Genomic DNA, 20846 nt, shown 5'->3' with positions numbered 1-20846 from the left:
AATGAACCTTTAGGGAACAAGTTCTGTGAAAAAGCAAAATAATTGTTATTGCTTGGGAAGGGAGATCATTGGGGACCAATTAATGCCAATTTTAGAATAGTTGCTTGTGCCAAGCTCCAGAAAAGTAAGACTTGGACTTGATGCAAACTCAGTTAAATGTTGACTGATGTGGGGGGGGGATGTTGGGTTAGAGTCAAGTTCTTTATTCCAGACTGATAAAGGTAATGCATTTTCCATATGCCCCTGTATCCTTGGAGAGCAAATGGCAAAACCCGTTTTCTGAGAGGGACGGATGGTTTGCTGGTAAGGCAGTGGGGAAAGAACTGCCTGTCTGCTTCACTGTTTCCTAGGGTTATTATCTGGCTAATCAGCGTGGGAAGCAAGGTGCTCAATTAGATACTTCTTCCATTTTAATGTTGGTATAATCGTCTTCGGTTCCTGAAATACGGTATGTCTTCGGTTCCTGAAATACGGTTGCCATGTTCCCTGAGAAAAGGGACAGAAGAGATGGTTGAAGCACTCAAAACATTCTGGTCTCATCTGGAAAAAAAACGGCTCAAAGCGAGCCTATTTCCCAGTTACAAGGAAATATCTGCAATAGGGCTTGGCGGCCCCATCCGCCATCTCATTACCCCGAACGGTTCAGCGGGAGAAAGTCGGCAGGGGCTAAAGAAGGAAAAGGAGAGCGCTCCCTCCGTCACATGCTCGCCACTATCGTGAGGTCACGTGGCAAGGCCCTGGCGTTGCCTTGGCAGCACCGCAGGCGACGGCACTGGCGTTCCTGCAGCTGCCGCTGCCGCCGCCGCCCGTCGTCCATGGGGTAAGTCGGCGGGAGGGCTGGTGGAGGTGGGTGGCTCGTTTGCATATTCGCATATTCATAGATGCATAAAGAGGTCGAAAAGAGGGGGTGGCAGGCTCTGCCCGCCTCGACGCAAAAGGCGCGGGAGGGTTTGGATGAGCTTCCGCCCCTTCGCGCCAAGGTTGTGTTCGCTGGACACGCTTAACCAGCTCGAGCAAAGACTTAGCTGATGGCACAATATACTTAACTTGGTTAGCATTTAGCCTGCTTCTTTGTTTCGTGGCTTAGCGTGTGCTGCGAACACAGAGCCCTTGTAGTCAGTGTATTGTGTGGAAAGGGGTTAAACCAGGAACCGTGTTTTGCGAACGGTACAAGCGTAACTTAATTAGAGGTCGGCCTGCAACGTATTTCAACGGTGTAATGCAATATATAATAATTGATGATAAAGTGCTATAAAAATTTTTAGAAACTGGCTTGCCTGCAAGGATCAACACTGATAGCACATCCTTATACTGCACTTTTTGGGGAGTACTTTTCAAATAATTGTAGCCGCAATTTGTTAATAAAGGCATTTCTCACAGTATTCTTAGTCAGCTGTTGAATTCATTTTCTGGGTTTGTGTAAGTCAATAATTAATTAGACTGGACTTGCACAACATGCTAAGGGACAAGGAACCTAGCAAAAGTTAACACTAACCAAGCTTAATACATTGTGCAAATGCAGCTGTCGCTCTTTAAACTATCTGGCAAAAGAAGTTATTACCGTAGTGTTATAGTAGTGGGTTCCTGCATTGGGCAGAGGGTTGGACTAGATGATCACTGAGGTCCCTTTCAACCTGTACCTTCCATAATTCTATGCAAATGCAGCCATCCTGCTCTGAAAAATCTGTGTATTTTGGGGCAACAATCCCTTATTGCCTATCTTGATTGATAGTGTTTTTTGAATGATTCACTTGTAAACCGCCCAGAATCGTTATTGAGATGGGAGGTGAAGAAATGCAATAAATAAATTCGTTTGCAGCCCTGTGTGAAGAAGTGGACTGAATGTGACAGAGCTATGGCTTATTCCCATTACACTGCCATTTACTCCCACATAGCCTCCCTATGGAAGATTGCAATCTCCTGTTTCGGTTTATCTAATCCCTAAGATTCCATTACTGCCTACATATACATGTGAACATCCCTTTTTCTGTCATTTCTAAGAACTAGCAATATGCATTGCTGCTTTATAGAGTTTTATAGGCAAAAGGAGAGGTCCATACCTGCCAAGAGCTTACTCTCTGGAATAGGCAATGAGGAAGCGGTATTGCGCCAGGAATGTTCAAGAGCATTCAGCGTTTGCAATAAAGGAACAAGCTGAGAGCCACTTAGAAAAGAGGGACTTTGGGGAAGACTTTGAAGCAAAGGAGCAAATGCCTCCCATGTGCTTAAAAAAGCAGTTCCCAGTGGCAGGAAGTGTCTGGAGTGAGTACCTTTTAAAAGCTAGACGAACCAAGCCCCTCAGTTGGTGGTACAGGGTGTGCACTGTGCCAGGGAGGTCTCGGAATATCAGCCTGACAGGATGCAGATGTGAGCTCCATTTGAGTATTATGGATTTCAATGGGTGAGTGTTCAATGCCTGAAACGTTCTCTGCTGAAATCTCCAAAATCTTATTTTAGCTGGATCAGGCCCCCAAAGATGATTCCCGTTAAAATATATTGGGGGAGTTAGCTGCCTGAGGGATGAGGGAGTGGTTATCCAGTCCAGAATAGGGAAAGGTGCTCTATTTTTAATGGAAAAGAATATATTTTCTGGTAGATGTGTGTGTGTAAGGTCTAGCTGTTTTTCCTGCACTGCTCGGTACGTATTATTAGCCTCCCAGTTCAACTTCAGTATGTGTTTGTAAATGTTGCATTAAACGTGTTTTTTTTTCTCTCTTTCTCTCTCTCTCTCTCCCCGGAGGGGGGTGATTTTGTTTCTTGTTTGCTGCGTTTTGGATGGCATAAAAGTGAGATAGAAAATAAATAGCCTTTTGAGATTTACTCTAGGCAAGTCAGTGTAGACTTGCATGCCTGATCATTAAGTTGGAAGCACGGGGATGCAGTTGTGTGAGAAGTGTCAGGCATACCATATTCTCTGCATGAAAGCGGAGTGTTCTAAGAACGTTGCGCAGACAGCAAGATGCCCCACCCAGAAGTGCTCTGGCATTGACAAGATAAGGAGTCCAGTGCAAGAATTTGCAACCGAGGGAGGGTAATATTAAGGCAGAGGGTAATATTAATCACAGTAACTCCACCAGGGAGTTTATTGGGCACTGGCTTATTTGCATCTGCGTAGTGGATCAATTTCCATAGCTATATGTGGGCAGCTTCCCTGACTGGTGTATTTCTAGCAGGAAAAAAAATGCTTTGTTTGGGATTGATTATGTGCCATCAAGTCAGTGTTGACTCCTAGCGACCACATAGATATTTGTGGTGACGATGATTTGTCTCCATTGCCATTGTAACTGAGTCCATCCAGCTTGCTGCTGGTCATCCTCTTCTTGTCTTTCCTTCCACCTTTCCCAGCATCAGAACCTTCTCCAGAGAGTTGGGTCTTCGCATAAAGTGTCCAAACCAGGATAATTTGTGGCTGGTCATTTGTGCCTCAAGTGAAAACTCAGTTGATTTGGTTTATGATCCATTTGTTTCTTTTCTTGGCTTATTCTCAGGAGTGAGACATTGGAAAAAATATATTTCTTTGTGTAGAGTGGTGTGGGGCTACAAATTACCAGTGGGAGCACTAGATGGTGGCAAAATGATGCAGAAATCTCTTCCTCTCGGTCACATAATGGCCATCCAGTTGTTTGCAGCCCAGACATGTCAATCCTGGAGTAGTTACCCCCCTTGCATAAATTAACTGTGCCAAAAAAAACTCTGCACATGTGAAGCAACCTATGAAGACATTAGAATAAAACTGATTTATGTTGAAGGGAGGAATCTGGAACCAAAATTGCTCCCAACAGTTGCTCTGGGAGAAAAAAGAAGCTGGTCTCTTATAGCCAGTGTGGGTGTGAAGAGAGGAGATGGAGACGGTGTCTCATGTAAATGCTCTCAGATGAGAAATCCATTCAGCATCCCTGGGGAAATGCCACATTTTAGTCTCTCCCACCCTTCGTTTCAGGAATTCTGCAAACTGGAGGTGTGTTAGAGAGAACTTACTTTGAGAAAATAACAGCACAGCACTAAGAAAGTGTTTCTCAACCTTGGCAGCTTTCAGATGTGTGGACTCCAACTCCCAGAATTCCCCAACTGGGGAATGTTGAGAAACAAAGATTCTTTGTCACTTGTTGCTCATGAGCCTTTGACACCTCTGGGAAGGCTCCTGAGACCTGGAGTTCTCCCCTTCTGCCTTTCAAGCAGAGATGACAACTAAGACCAAACCCAGCATCAGTGTCCTGGTGTTCCTGAAACGCTTCCCATCCCTAGAGTGCCTTGCTGGCATGACTTGTGGCAAAACCAAATGCTCTGTCCCAGGCAAAGCCCATGAGGCCAGGGATGTACCTAAACCTAAACTAACACTGCATTCTCAAGATCTCAGTAGGCTGTTATTGCAAGTCATCTAGCAGTTAGTAAGAAAAAATGATCCGTTTCTCGATCTCTTTCCTTTTTCTCTCCCAAAGGTTTAGGTTCTTATTTAAAATCACGACTTGGTGGGGAGCGGGGTGAAGAGGAAGGAGAGGAAGGAGTATTTCTATTCAGTATAATTATGGTCCAAGAGTTAATACTTTGTCAATGTTACTGAAGTTGATTATTCACGTATTCCATACTCAAAAGCTAGATTATCTGAGTTGTAGTAGCTTTAAAGCAAGAGTGTTCAACCTGCTTGGGCCACACTTGGCCTCTGAGTCATGCATGCAAGAGCCTGTCTCCAATATATGGGCAAGGCCAGGATAAAGAGATTGTTGGATTTAATTGACTTTAAATTTAATTTATTTCAAATCAATTACATACAATAAATAAGATTTCTTCCCATGTATTTATTAATCTCCCTTTTCAATCATGCTAAAATTAAAATCTTAAATTTTGGAAAGACTCTAAAGACCTCCCATCAAAGGTGTTGGGAAGAACATGTAGTCCTGTGGCTGCAGATTGTACTTGGGCTGGGAAGACCAGAATTAGGATAGGCTATATTGGTATTCTTTGAATTGCTCCTGAAAGAGGACAGTAAGTCACTGATTGGTATAATCTATAAAGGTAGGAAGTTAGAAGATAAGTCAATGTTATTAACATAATTGAAGGCTGTTATTAACACCTGACTCCTCCAAATATATGTACTTGTTGGGTTGGCACAGTGCATCCTAAAGTGACAGACTGATGAAGATTGTTTTGCTAGGCTTCCTGTCAGTTGAGAGGACCCCACCATAAAATGTGAACACAGCATACTGTGTTATGCTGTTATGGATACTGCTGCTGCACAGTTGGGTAAAGAGGTACCCAAATATCTTGGTGCCCAGACACCTATCAGGTGTGGGGCTCTAACAATTCTGTAATTAGAAATTATAAGCCACCTTAACTGTTCATTTCCAACAGAAACATAGCATATACTATAAATTAAGTAAATAAAGATATCTTACTTAATGCAAGTAATAGTTCCCTGAAGTCTCATATTTTGTCAAGTCACCTTCTGTGGAATACAACATCAACTTCTTACAGGCATTGTTCAATATCTTAGTGGTGGGTCACACTCTGGATTTTTTTTTTTTTTACAGCACAGGAAGATGGTGGTCTGAAAGTGGAAGATATGCATCAGTCCCCTTTTCATGGTCAGATCCCATCTTGTTGGTATTTTGACTGTGATGAGGGACAAAGGAGGAGATTACTTGTACAGGTAGTCCTCGTTTAGCGACTGACTCATTTAGCCACCATTCACAATTGCAATGGTGACGAAAAAGTAACTGTGCAACCAGTCTGTAAAGCAAAGGAAAGCTGAAGTAAAATCGTAAAATTGTGATGTTCACTTAGTAACTGCTTCACTTAACGACTGAGTTTCCAGTCCCAATTGTGGTTGCTAAAAGAGGACTACCTGTATCTTCTTGAGGGCCAGAACATACTTCCGGTGCTATTCATTATTTTTTATCTGGAGACTCAGATGTATAGAAAAAATACAGATACAGGTAGTCCTCACTTAACAACCACTCATTTAGTGATGGTTCAGACTTACAGTGGTGCTGGAAAAACCAACTTACGACTGGTCCTCACACTTATGACTGTCACAGTGTCCCCACAGTCACGTGATCACAATTTGGGCGCTTGGCAACCAGTTTGCATTTATGACCACTGCAGTGTCCTGTGGTCACATGATCACCATTTTCAACCTTCCTAGCTGGCTTCTGGCAAACAAAATCAGTGGGAAACCACGTGATTCACTTAATTATCATGTGGTTTGCTTAACGCCTGCAGTGATTTCGCTTAACACCTGCCTCAAAAAAGGTTGTAAAATCAGGTCAGATTCACTTAATGACTGCTTTGCTTAGCAATGAAAATTCTGGTCCCAATTGCTTTTGGGACTGGAAGTTCAGTTGCTAAGTGAAGCAGTCATTGAGCAAATTCAACTAGATTTTATGACCTTTTTTGCAGCGGCCATTAAGCAAATCACTGCAGGCGTTAAGCAAGCCACGTGGCCCTTAAGCGAATCATACAGTTCCCCAATGATTTTGCTTGCCAGAAGCTGGCTGGGAAGGTCGAAAATGGAGATCATGTGACCACGGGACAGTGCGACAGTCATAAATGAGAACTGGTTGCCAAGTGCCCAAATTGTGATCATGTGACTGGGGGGGAACACTGTGATGGTCATAAATGTGAGGATGGGTCATAAGCTGGTTTTCCCAGCACCATTGCAGATCAAACCATCACTAAACGAATGGTTGTTAAGTGAGGACTGCCTGTATACTAAGCCATGTATTGGGCAAATGCGATTGCTAGGTCTTTAATAGATCTAGTTGTGTATTCTATGTGAGCATAGCTGTAAAGTATATGCAGTCTTGCTGCTGATTCACATTTCTCTTTGTTCAAAATGAGAAGAGAAAGTGACACAACAGCAACATGCAGCACCATAATCCGCAGAGGATATGAGTGGCCTAGAAACAGTGCTCTGCAGCCTTGCAATTTGCCAGGAGACCATAACATATTAGTCACTCGTTGCTTGAATGGTGTGATACTCAGAATAGTGGCTTGGGTAGAGTAGCAGGTAAGCAAGATGTTCGTTTTGTTGTCTCCAAATCAGCCAGTGAAAAGTAGCTTGCAACGAGGCTGGGTCTGAGTCAGCATTTTGGGTGCTTTGAGGAACTGTTTTATGTTAGCATTTGACATTGTTGTCTTTACTTTTAGTGGGTTGGATCCAGATGTGGCCCAACTTCAAGTAAATCCCCTGGAATCAATGGAAATTTCCTAGGACAAAGGTTGCCAACATCCCATTTGATTGATTTCTGAAAGGATAAATGGATCCAACCCGATGGTTTATTTGGGTGAAGTATTTTGAATTTTCTGCAACTGAATAAATGAATGAATGGCCTAAGATTGTATAAGTGGTTAGTGACAGAGTACAGGGTTATTCCTGCCCAGTGGCCTCTATATAATAAAAACGAAAGATCCATAATTCTAAGTTGGAATGCAAGTAGGATTGTTTGGGTGTGCCGGTGAAAATGCTTTCATATTCTGCAAAATCAGTCACAGTGCATCTCTGTGGTTACTGAAGTCCTAGGCTGTCTTGTAAATAATTGCTTTGTTGTTGTTGTTTATTCGTTTAGTCGCTTCCAACTCTTCGTGACTTCATGGACCAGCCCACGCCAGAGCTTCCTGTCGGTCGTCAACACCCCCAGCTCCCCCAGGGACGAGTCCGTCACCTCTAGAATATCATCCATCCACCTTGCCCTTGGTCGGCCCCTCTTCCTTTTGCCCTCCACTCTCCCTAGCATCAGCATCTTCTCCAGGGTGTCCTGTCTTCTCATTATGTGGCCAAAGTATTTCAGTTTGGCCTTGAATATCATTCCCTCAAGTGAGCAGTCTGGCTTGATTTCCTGGAGGATGGACTGGTTTGATCTTCTTGCAGTCCAAGGCACTCTCAGAATTTTCCTCCAACACCACAGTTCAAAAGCATCTATCTTCCTTCTCTCAGCCTTCCTTATGGTCCAGCTCTCGCAGCCATATGTTACTATCGGGAACACCATTGCTATAACTATGTGGACCTTTGTTGTCAGTTAGTGGTGGGTCACACTGCTCTTGTCTCATGTCTCTGCTCTTAACTATTTTATCGAGATTTGTCATTGCTCTTCTCCCAAGGATTAAGTGTCTTCTGATTTCCTGACTGCAGTCAGCATCGGCAGTAATCTTCGCACCTAGAAATACAAAGTCTTTCACTGCTTCTACGTTTTCTCCCTCTATTTGCCAGTTATCAATCAAGCTGATTGCCATAATCTTGGTTTTTTTGAGGTTTAGCTGCAAGCTAGCTTTTGCACTTTCTTCTTTCACTTTCATCATAAGGCTCCTCAGTTCCTCTTCGCTTTCAGCCATCAAAGTGGTATCATCTGTATATCTGAGATTGTTAATGTTTCTTCCAGCGATTTTAACTCCAGCCTTGGATTCCTCAAACCCAGCATGTCGCATGATGTGTTCTGCATACAAGTTGAATAGGTAGGGTGAGAGGATACAGCCCTGCCGTACTCCTTTCCCAATCTTAAACCAGTCCGTTGTTCCGTGGTCTGTTCTTACTGTTGCTGCTTGGTCGTTATACAGATTCTTCAGGAGGCAGACAAGATGCCTTGGTATCCCCATACTGCTAAGAACTTGCCACACTTTGTTATGGTCCACACAGTCAAAGGCTTTAGAATAGTCAATAAAACAGAAAGAGATGTTTTTCTGAAACTCCCTGGCTTTTTCCATTTTCCAGCGGATATTGGCAATTTGGTCCCTAGTTCCTCTGCCTTTTCTACACCCAGCTTGTACATCTGGCAATTCTCGCTCCATGAATTGCTGAAGTCTACCTTGCAGGATCTTGAGCATTACCTTACTGGCATGTGAAATGAGTGCCACTGTTCGATAGTTTGAACATTCTTTAGTGTTTCCCTTTTTTGGTATGGGGATATAAGTTGATTTTTTCCAGTCTGGTGGCCATTCTTGTGTTTTCCAAATTTGCTGGCATATAGCATGCATTACCTTGACAGCATCATCTTGCAAGAAAATAATTGCTTTATCCTGAACTATTTTGCCTAATGGGATCCCTTTTTACTATATATTTTGTTTCCCTAAAATGCTGCTGCCCAGAGATTCCTGCCTTTATTCTCTCAGGGAAGAGAGAAAACGAGTTCTTTCCCACCCCTCTGCTTCCTTCCACCCTCTTTTAGGAAACAGCTGAGGAGTCTTAACAACCTCTGTTTCCTCTAGGTCTTACTCATTTAGAGCAGTGTTTGTCAACCTTGGCCACTTTCAAATGTGTGGACTTCAACTCCAGAATTTTGGGAGTTGACACGGTTGACAAACACTGATTTAAAGTGTGGAGTGCATGCCTTGAATAGGTCAAATATTGATATTTTTAGGACCAAACATTACATTTTAAGGAATTCAACAGTGCACAGCGATGAGGGGTGCCCATGGGTGGAGATTGGTGGTCCTTGTTCCAGAATCGCATTGCTAAGCAACTTGAGATTTTCCATAGCTGGAGTAGATTGGTGAAAAGGAACAGTGCTGGAGAGTTTTACTCAGAACTAAGGATTTAATAAGCTCTCTCTTTCTCTCTTTTATGGATCCTTCCAGCCTCACAGTCTGTCTCCAGAGTAAATTATGCAACCGTGCTGTTAGAGCCGTGTTTATATCCTTCCTAGCTGTAGTGCTTGCAGAATGCGAGTGCATTTGGCTGTTCTACGTGACTTGAAAACCATTAAAAAAAAAAGTATGGTTGAGAAGAACCAAGAGGCAGCTGCTAAGAGTTGGAGGACAGGTAAGATAGCCAGGGAGGTTAGGAGAGATTGTCAGGTTCTGAGAGACCATGACCATTGCTGGACCCAAGAGCTTTTTTGTTGTTTATTCGTTTAGTCGCTTCCGACTCTTCGTGACTTCATGGACCAGCCCACGCCAGAGCTTCCTGTCGGTCGTCAACACCCCCAGCTCCCCCAGGGACGAGTCCGTCACCTCTAGAATATCATCCATCCATCTTGCCCTTGGTCGGCCCCTCTTCCTTTTGCCTTCCACTCTCCCTAGCATCAGCATCTTCTCCAGGGTGTCCTGTCTTCTCATTATGTGGCCAAAGTATTTCAGTTTTGCCTTTAATATCATTCCCTCAAGTGAGCAGTCTGGCTTGATTTCCTGGAGGATGGACTGGTTGGATCTTCTTGCAGTCCAAGGCACTCTCAGAATTTTCCTCCAACACCACAGTTCAAAAGCATCGATCTTCCTTCGCTCAGCCTTCCTTATGGTCCAGCTCTCGCAGCCATATGTTACTACAGGGAACACCATTGCTTTAACTATGCGGGCCTTTGTTGTCAGTGTGATGTCTCTGCTCTTAACTATTTTATCGAGATTTGTCATTGCTCTTCTTCCAAGGATTAAGCGTCTTCTGATTTCCTGACTGCAGTCAGCATCTGCAGTAATCTTTGCGCCTAGGAATACAAAGTCTTTCACTGCTTCTACATTTTCTCCCTCTATTTGCCAGTTATCAATCAAGCTGGTTGCCATAATCTTGGTTTTTTTGAGGTTTAGCTGCAAACCAGCTTTTGCACTTTCTTCTTTCACCTTCATCATAAGGCTCCTCAGTTCCTCTTCACTTTCAGCCATCAAAGTGGTATCATCTGCATATCTGAGATTGTTAATGTTTCTTCCAGAGATTTTAACTCCAGCCTTGGATTCCTCAAGGCCAGCTTGTCGCATGATGTGTTCTGCATACAAGTTGAATAGGTAGGGTGAGAGTATACAGCCCTGCCGTACTCCTTTCCCAATCTTAAACCAGTCTGTTGTTCCGTGGTCTGTTCTTACTGTTGCTACTTGGTCGTTATACAGATTCTTCAGGAGGCATACAAGATGACTTGGTATCCCCATACCACTAAGGACTTGCCACAATTTGTTATGGTCCACACAGTCAAAGGCTTTAGAATAGTCAATAAAACAGAAATAGATGTTTTTCTGAAACTCCCTGGCTTTTTCCATTATCCAGCGGATATTGGCAATTTGGTCCCTAGTTCCTCTGCCTTTTCTAAACCCAGCTTGTACATCTGGCAATTCTCGCTCCATGAACTGCTGAAGTCTACCTTGCAGGATCTTGAGCATTACCTTACTGGCATGTGAAATGAGTGCCACTGTTCGATAGTTTGAACATTCTTTAGTGTTTCCCTTTTTTGGTATGGGGATATAAGTTAATTTTTTCCAGTCTGATGGCCATTCTTGTGTTTTCCAAATTTGCTGGCATATAGCATGCATTACCTTGACAGCATCATCTTGCAAGATTTTGAACAGTTCAGCTGGGATGCCGTCGTTTCCTGTTGCCTTGTTATTAGCAATGCTTCTTAAGGCCCACTCAACCTCACTCTTCAGGATGTCTGGCTCTAGCTCACCGACCACACTGTCAAAGCTATCCCCGATATTGTTATCCTTCCTATACAGGTCTTCCGTATATTCTTGCCACCTTTTCTTGATCTCTTCTTCTTCTGTTAGGTCCTTGCCATCTTTGTTTTTGATCATACCCATTTTTGCCTGGAATTTACCTCCAATGTTTCTAATTTTCTGGAAGAGGTCTCTTGTCCTTCCTATTCTATTGTCTTCTTCCACTTCTGCGCATTGCTTGTTTAAAAATAATTCCTTATCTCTTCTGGCTAACCTCTGGAATTTTGCATTTAATTGGGCATATCTCCCCCTATCACTGTTGCCTTTTGCTTTCCTTCTTTCTTGGGCTACTTCTAACAGGTTTCACTTACTTAACCTTAAACTCTTAGGAAAACTGTAATCTCCCATTAGTTCAGAAGGCAGGTGACCCAGGTTTGGGTTCCACGTTTTCAAAAAGTTTATTGGAGCTACAGATGTAACAAAATGGCAGTGCAAATGATCTGAGGGTTGCCTGCAGGGAAAAATTTTAAAAACTAAAACATTGGAATTACTTTAGGAAAAAAGTTTTAAAGAGGGACAAGGTAGAGATTGATAAACCTGTATTTATGATAGCTCAGTAGATCATAGCAGCATTGAGTTGGAAGGGACCTCAGAGGTCATCTAATCCATTTTCAGAGACTGAATACCAGTAGTTTGGTGTGCTATTAGGGTGGGAGAGCAATGGATTTTTGGACTTCCCAGGAATATCTGCATAGCTGCTATTGTTGGCCCAGCCCAATACTAGGTTCATTCACCCATCACGATGAACCAATGAATCACGCGGAATTGAGGAAAGTGGAATTCAAAGACGTTATTTTTGCACAGAAGCAAAGAGGCATGCTCAGGACTGAAGTCCAAATCAAGCGCACCTGCTGAAATTCAGCACGCTCTTTTATACCATAAAACCACACGTACGTACATGTCATAATTTCCTGATTGTACATTACTTGTTCCTGATTTATTGAAGGCATGTACAGTTTAGGCTAATATTCCATAATATGTAAGGGGGTGCACTTAATTAGCTAAGCTCTCCACCTCTGGGAGAGTTTTCTAACATGCTAATGATAAACTTGGTTTCACCTCTGGACATTTGCCCGGACATTCTCGACCACAGCTAAACAAAATGTCATGTCATCTTCCTTATTCCAGTAAAAGGTTCTTAGCAAAGCTTGCAGAACCACTGCGAAAGCACAACCTGTCAGTTAAACTCATACTTCTTGCATACAAAGCATCTGCAGTCAACATGCGTAGCTTCTGCCAACAGGTATTGGTTGCTGATTCTAACAAGAGATGGAACGGTTCAGATGGAATAGTGCTGGTTGAAGCTATTTCATGGCCCACTTACAGAAAATCCTTAATAGTTTGCCAGTAGGTTAATTGGCCAGGCCCTCACTGGGACGGTGGATACTAGTCTAGAAGCATATTTGGTCTGCTGCATCAGGACTCCTTCTGTTATAATTACTATTTCTTAAACTTGTATTCCACCCGCCTTTCAATGACTCTAGGTGGTTTAAGAGACAAAGGGTGCTTCCACACAGCCACTGGCTTCATCACTCTAACTTTCATGGCCGCTTTGCTAGTTTTCCCATTTCCTGTGTTCCTTCCAGCTGGCCAACTGGAGGGCACAAATAGCAGCAACCAGCTGGTGCCCCATCTTTTCTCTGCCGTGGCTTCTTTTCATGGAGAGGGACAAACTTTAAAACCACAACTGGCCACTAAGCTGCCCCTTGGTGCAGTTGTGGGGAATGCAGGCAAGCTGCCCAAACACCAAGTCCCGAGTGGGTGGGGGAAATCCCAGGAGGTGGGAGGAGGCAGGGATTTCTGCTGATGGGAATACCCTACCCAGGGTGTCTCAACCTTGGCAACTTTAAAATGTGTGGACTTTTCCCAGCCAGGGGAATTCTGGGAGTTGAAGTCCACATATCTTAAAGTTGCAAAGGTTGAGACACCCTGCCCTACCCTGAAGCTCCGAAGAAATCACTACAAAACTGTCTTTGCAAAGTTTCCCATGAAGCCTAAGCTGAGTCAATAGTTAATCATCTTAGCTTCCCAAGCCTCCTGGAAACTCTGCAACGTTGTGGTGGCACAATGCGTCTCAAATCAGTTCAGGTGGAAGCGATTTGCAACAAACTGGGTCGCTTAATGGAGCTTGCCTGGAAGAACATCATAGTGGATTCTGCCCCCAGAACTAGATCTGTCTGGCTCCCACAGGCTGTCCTTCATGGCAGTGCAGATCATCACTTCTCATTCTGGATTACTATCTGAAATAAAAGACACCGGTTTTGTGTTTCACTCTAAACTGTCACTTTTGCTTTTTTAACCCTCTTTCAGCTGGAAATATCATTTGGTTTCTTAAGAGTTAAGCGTTTATCTTTTATCCTTTTCTTTCTTCTCAGACTCAACATCTTGCTTTGTTGATTTGGTTTTTCTTTCACATAAACATACGCAAACAATTTAAATTTCAGGAAGTTCTGATGGGAAAACTTGAAATATATGCAGTGCTTGCTTTTAAGCACTTTTTACAAATATGAAGCCACATTATTATTTTATGAAATGTATTGTGTATAACTTGATTTGTCCATAAAAATATATTTGGTGCATGATGATGAAAAAATGTAGTTTAAGGCAATAATTATGAATGTATTATTTAAATTTACTTTAGAATACTATTTCATGTTGCAAATGAAACTGCAGGGTGCTAAGCACTAAGAAATGTATCACCCTTTATGCCAGTTTAGAAGAAGCAGACAGGCCAAAAGTTAAACTTGAAAACAGAAGAAATGATAAGTATTGTATTAAACAACACAAACACAAAAAGTTATGTATCAAGCAGCTTCAACAAGCACTATTTTATGGGGGAAAAAGTTAAAAGGGGTAGAGAGGAACCAAGGTACAAAATGCACATTTTGCCATATCAACCATTGTTGTATAATCCATTTTTTCTTTTAAAAAATAGAGGAAAAGAACCTATCCCTTGAAAACTGGAAAAATGTTTGTTTCCCATTTTTTTCAAGCTTCTTCTTAGGTGCTTTAAGCTATTTTGTAAATGTGCTATTCAGCTAGTGTAATTACTATATTCTTACGCTCTTCTTTCATTATTTCGCTTTCTACCAACTAACTTCTGCAATTTCACCTTTTGGTCACTTCTTTTTGTTTTATTCCCAGGGCAATGGCCTGTGCTTTAAACAGCTGCAGACTACATAGTTTTATGCAGTTTTTTATTGCATAATTTTAACTAATTTTACTCCAAAAAGGGTAGAATCACTGTGCTACAGTATGGTTAAAGAGAAATACTGAAAATCACCTTTGAGAACAATGACTACACTCAGAAGGGGTCAATTTTATTTAATATTCCCTGTTCCTACATGCACCAGAGGTGGTCTTCCTCCAGAATATTGTTGATTTTCCAGAGTGCCAGAGTTTTAATGGTACACACATGTTCTGAAAACCACATATTGGTCAACTTTGCTCTAATCAGGGGCGTAGTCACTTGTATTCCTTTTATCATACTTTTTCAGCATTTTCTTTTCGGTTGATTTTACAGCTTGGAGTTTCAGTGTGTTTGGATTGCCTTTTCCTTGCCATTCCTAAGTATTAATTTTAATCCTGTAATTGTCATTCCAGCTGACCTCCTTTCCATATTTCCCTTCTCTATTACCTTAGTTTTTAATTTTGCTTCTTCCGTCTCCTGTGACTAAAATGCTTCTGCTGCATTAAAATTCATTAATCAGTGCATTTATGCAGGTTGTATTGGGAATTCTTTAAATAAATGCATTTATTTAATCATGGAATAGAAGTTGTAATCAGTGAATATGTGTTTGTATATAGGAATTAGTATAAATCAAGTAATTATGGAAACACTAATCCTAGTTGCCTAAATCATTGGGTAGGTGTTTGATCACACTAGCTTATATTTTATTTATAAACAGTAGCTAATGGTTGGATTTTTAAAAATTTCTGTAGCTTGACTTTCATCATGAGTTCCGAGTTAAACGTCCCTGTAGACCCTCCTCCTTCCACCTGTTGTACTGAGCCCGCTGGCAAGGGCATGGATTACCGGGACTGGGTCCGCCGTAGTTATCTGGAGCTAGTCACCTCCAACCATCACTCCGTCCAGGCCCTTTCATGGCGGAAATTATACCTGAGCCGAGCCAAGTTGAAAGCTTCCAGCCGGACCTCTGCCCTCCTCTCTGGATTTGCCATGGTATGTTTTTATAGCAGCTTGATTGCCACATTTTTGAGATCTGTCAATGGTTCCTATTATTGTAGAACTAGAAGTTCCATGAGATTCTCATTGGGTTCTCTAATAGCCAGATGTAATAGAGCTGACCTGGGATCAGAGGTAACCGGAGAGAGCAGTAAAGTTTGCAATCTACACATAAAGCCAATCCTTGCATATGGAATTATGATAAGCAGATGCTTATTTTTAAATTATAATGCACCTCTCCATTCCAATGATTCCACACCCTGTTTGTCAATTTTCTTTCTGGTAAAAAGTACAAAAAATGTGCAGTGAGATCTTCTTCATGTACCTCCAATGGCTTTTCTGGGGGGTACTTTTCAAATACCTTAAGAACTGTCACACAGATGTGGATTAGGTGTATTCTATATCATATTAGAGTGCAGAACACAGTAATACATTTAAATTAAAGGAAGGCAGATTCCAATTGACCATTACAAAAATGTTCCTACCAGTAAGAGCACTGAGAATGAAATCATTTACGCCAAGCGGTAATGGGCTCCCTTTCACTGCATGTGTTCAGAGGCTAGAAAATCATTTGGATTCATTTGGCTCCTGGATGCAGCAAGTTGTGCTGGATGGCCTGGATGGCCTCTTTCATGATACCTGCTACATTGGGGGTGACAACCTAAAAACTACATGAGCGCCCAGCCTTCTGAGTCCTGCAGCTCTCTGGTATCACAGTGCTAACATTCCAAAGCAAAGGCAATTTCTTGATTTTAAAAATAAATAAGGGTAAAAATAGGTGTGCTTATTGTATTTATATTTATTTATCACATTTATATGACTTCCCATCTCACAAAATGTGACTCTGGGCGGCATACAATAAAAACCATTAACCCATTAAACTGGAAGAAGGAAAGGGAGGAAGGAAGGAAATGGCTTTGCACCATTTAGTATGCTCAGTGACATCATTGTGTCAATACCACATGGACTGGAAAAAATTGCAATCCTCAAGTGCAAAAAACTTTGCCATTGTTATATCATCTTGTTGCCAGGCTAGAAGGGAGGATAACAATCAAATGGAGAGGAGTCATCCACTTAATGCCATCTTTTTAAACATCTGTAGACCCAATTTTATTGAAATTTGTTTTAATCCATGGCTGTGCTGCTAACGTATTTTACAGCTTTACTTCTTATTGTGTATGTGATGTTAAATGGATGATTTGAAAACCTCTGTGTGGTAGGTTCAGGAAATCTAGGGAAGATACTTTCATAGAGTTGAAAGAGATCTGAATGGTAATCTAGTCCAATCCCTGCTCAGTGCAGGATCTGCTAAAGCATTTTAACAGATGGCTACCCACCCTCAGCAAATCTCAGTGATGCCAAAATGACAACATGTAGGCAGTTAAGTGATATCACTGTAGTGACATACAGTATGTATTTGCAAGTACATAAAATGTGACAATGTCATCAAGCACATTTTATCATTTGTCCTTCCTTGTCCCCCGTTGTGAATACCTTGTTTTCTGGCATGTCACACTGCTAGATCACCAATATGTTTTTAGAATCTAAGTTTTATTTTTAAACTCATTGTTTCTGATGCAAATTGTTCTCCTGGGTTAGCAGTGGGGCTTTGTATCAATTTATGGAGGATAAGTCTATGAAGAGCTGTAGGTTTTGAAGATTCAGTGTTACTTCAGAGTTGGGGGGCAGCATGCCTCCAAACTCCACTTGCGAGAGCAGTGATGGAAGAGAAGAATATCTGCATCTCCTGCTTGCAAGTTGCCAGAGGCATCTTGGTTGGCTCCTAAGAGAAACAAAATGCTGAACTAAGAGATGCCTTGGTATGATCTGGCAGGTCTGTTCTTATGTACCTAGGTTCATTAGAGAGCCAAGCTGATTGATTGATTGATTGATTATGTGACATCAAGTCGGTGTCGACTCTTAGCAACCACATAGATAGATTTTCTCCATAATGATCTGTCCTTAACCTGGTCTTTCAGGCCAAGCAAAGAGTCACCTCTTGATATGTTATTTTTCAGGTGGCAATGGTTGAAGTCCAGCTTGAGATGCAGTACCAGTATCCCCAAATGCTGCTGATTGCCTTCAGCGCTTGCACCACCATTTTAGTTGCTGTCCATCTCTTTGCTCTACTTATCAGCACTTGCATTTTGCCCAATGTGGAAGCAGTGAGTAACATCCACAACCTGAACTCTATCAGTGAGTCTCCCCATGAACGTATGCATCCTTATATAGAGTTGGCATGGGGCTTCTCCACTGTTTTGGGCATCCTTCTCTTTCTTGCTGAGGTTGTTCTCCTATGCTGGATCAAATTTCTGCCAGTAGACTCCATGTTGAGAAATGATAGTACTGTTATCCAGAAGACCAGCCAGCATACAGGCTGGCATGCAGCCCTCATCTCTACTATAATTATGGTTCCTGTGGGGATCATCTTTGTTGTCTTCACAATCCATTTCTACCGCTCGCTTGTCCGCCACAAAACAGAACGCCACAACCGAGAGATTGAAGAGCTTCACAAACTGAAAGTGCAGCTAGATGGGCATGACAGGGGTTTGCAGGTTGTGTGACAAATGGATGCCTTTATGTTCCTACATTCATGTCCGGCTGAGGGTTTTCTTAGCAGAAGTTAAAGGAAAGAGGCATGATAGGTTCTTTAGAGGCCTGTCCTCCTTTGATGCCAAACACTTACTTGGTTGCTGTTCATTGAGGCCCAGACAGACCTCTCTTGGGTCCTTCATTTTGCAGCCAACATAACCATGTTTATAAAACTGAAAGCTCCTTACATCTGGGCAGTTATTCTTTCCATTTCCAGAACTTGAAAACAGATGATATAGTTGGATGGTTGTAATGCATTTAATTGCTGTTAGTTTTAGTATTTTTTGAGGGAATGCATGGAATAAGGGAAAAGTCTGTTTGCCACTGCTCCCTTACTGGCAAGGTTTACAGACATTACTTTGGAAATGAGTTTGCACATCACAATGTGCAAACACATGCTATGGAAATTGTGAAATGCATCTGCTTTGTGATCTCTTACACAGGGAGTACTTCTGGACTAATGACAAGGATACATTCAATTTGAGCCAAGAACTTTCCTCTGCTTGCTTATGTTTTCCTGTTTGTTTCTCATTTCATGCAGCCTCTGTAACAGGGTTTCTCAACCAAGGTTCCTTGGCACCCTGGGGCTCCGCGAGAGGTCACTAGGGGTTCCCTGGGAGATCACGATTTATTTTAAAAAATATTTCAAATTCAGGCAACTTCACATTAAAGAGGTAAATTTAATTTAGATTAAGAACACTGTTAATGCATATATACAGGCCTATACATGAAACAAATATAATAATTTTGTAACTTGTGGCCTATATTTGAGCCTGAATATGCAGGGGTTCCCCGAGGCCTGAAAAATATTTCAAGGGTTCCTCCAGGGTCAAAGGGTTGAGAAAGGCTGCTCTATAAGGTAGATTTTTCTCATTGAAAAAGAAAAAAATACACTTAGCCCAGAAGTCCCAGTGCTTTTGGATAATGGAGATTTTTAGAAAGGGTGGCACTACTTTTCCTTCTAAATAGTAATTATAAAAGAAAGAGATATATACAGTATGTATATTTAGAAATCTCTCTTGATTGCGTAACAAAGTTGTGTATGTAAGGTTGTAGCTTAAAAACACCACTGCCCTGGAGACACAATTTGTTATGCTGCACAAGGTCTCCAAGCTGATACAGTTCTCCACTAACAGAGGACAGCTGGGATATGAAGTCTAAATTCTGCTTGATGCACAAGGTCATTTTATGATATAGAAGTAGTAGTGACATGGTATGGATAGGATTTGGAAAAGGATCTTGCCTTTCTACAAGCCCAAGAATTCTTGTTCATACTACAGTTCTGCATATTCAAAGAATTCTAGCTAAGTGAAATGTGGATGACCTCAATTGGCTACAGTCTGGGAAAATTAAATTCTATGTTATACACCCTAATTTATTAATAGGGGTTGATCCTATAAGTAAACATGCATAATATTCAGGTGCATTTCAAAACACTTGCCCTATTCATTATTCAGATGAGATATAATGTCCTATTTCACAGATATTACGTATAATCAGAATTACTACATTTTGCAGGTAAAAGGATAATTGTATGATGGATTAAAATATGCTTCCCGAAACTCTTTTCTTATGCAAAATAGGGATACTTTGAAAAGGAAAAATAGCATATAATCATAAAATATAATCACTGTTGCTAAACTGTTCAATGGTCATATATACCTAATGGTTATACCTCATCCCTTCTTTTCCATGTTGTTTGCTTGCAGGACATATTAATTTTAGTATAATTAATATATACATTGTATGTGATTTTCTCTTATAACTTCTCTGCAAACACATACTAGTTGTGGAGCTGCATAAAGTGTCAGTTATTAAATACTTCAAAACAACTTTTGTACTGCTTCTTAAAAGAAAATCTCTTAAGTCATTTAGTGATTTAAATAATATGTGCATTTGAGATGGTATGAGTATTTGAGCCTTTCCAAATTAGTTCTAAATCACAAGTCTGATACATAGTTGATAACTGAGAATCTCTGAAAACTCCAGTGCAAGAAATAGTTTATGTGCAGTATTTACATGGCAATAAGAAGAGCCATATACTCCTGGCATTAAAAAAAATTCCTTAGGAACAGCTGGTTGGATCAGGATTTAGTTTCACATTAGTTTCATTTAAAAAATTGGGACAAGTTAGCCACAATTTCTTATTTCCTTTGATATCAGTGGGGCTAAAACCTAGCATAGTCTATTCTATATGCAATTGGGTGTAATCAGCAAAATAACTTTAAACTATTGAGTCAAATATTGCCCAAGATGATGGCTATCAAACTTAGTATATTTTTGAATCTGCAAGTGACTCAGTTCAGATGGAATAAGATGAAAAGAACAAATAAAAATATTTGACTTTCTATTTCTAATATGGAGGAGAAAAGGAGGGAAGGACATTGGCTGATGTGTATCACAGTAAACTATGCTTTATTAAATACCAACATATTCTTTAATTCTTTACAGCACATTAACTTAACAAATCTCACCCACTCTAAGCACCACAGATTCTATTATTTTATAGTTTATAGCTAATAGAATATTAGAAAAGATTAAAGGAAGGACAGAAGAAGCCAACTAAGATGTAGAGGTAGAATGGAATTTTTATCTTGTTCTGTGGTTTCTGTATTGATCAGAGGTAGCACCAGATTGTGGTCACTACTTCAAAAACCACCTT

At 41.3% G+C, this 20846-nt stretch overlaps 1 protein-coding gene across 3 annotated transcripts; it reads left to right on the top strand.

The window, feature by feature from the left end:
- Positions 1-763: 763 nt before the first annotated feature.
- Positions 764-20016, top strand: ORAI2 (ORAI calcium release-activated calcium modulator 2). 3 transcript variants are annotated; one of them, XM_063297886.1, is made up of 3 exons: positions 764-820; positions 15349-15589; positions 17611-20016. In XM_063297886.1, the coding sequence occupies exons 1-3, from the start codon at positions 816-818 to the stop codon at positions 18154-18156; spliced, it is 792 nt and encodes a 263-aa protein (XP_063153956.1). In that variant the 5' UTR covers positions 764-815; the 3' UTR covers positions 18157-20016. The 3 variants fall into 3 exon arrangements, with proteins under 3 accessions (XP_063153956.1, XP_063153965.1, XP_063153947.1); XM_063297895.1 differs by lacking the exon at positions 764-820 and adding an exon at positions 937-1050; XM_063297877.1 differs by lacking the exon at positions 764-820 and adding an exon at positions 1958-2401.
- The last annotated feature ends 830 nt before the right edge of the window (positions 20017-20846 follow it).

Source organism: Candoia aspera, chromosome 1 (genome assembly GCF_035149785.1).
Source record: "Candoia aspera isolate rCanAsp1 chromosome 1, rCanAsp1.hap2, whole genome shotgun sequence".
Classification (NCBI taxonomy): Eukaryota; Metazoa; Chordata; class Lepidosauria; order Squamata; family Boidae; genus Candoia; species Candoia aspera.
This window is presented reverse-complemented; position numbering and strand designations above follow the sequence as displayed.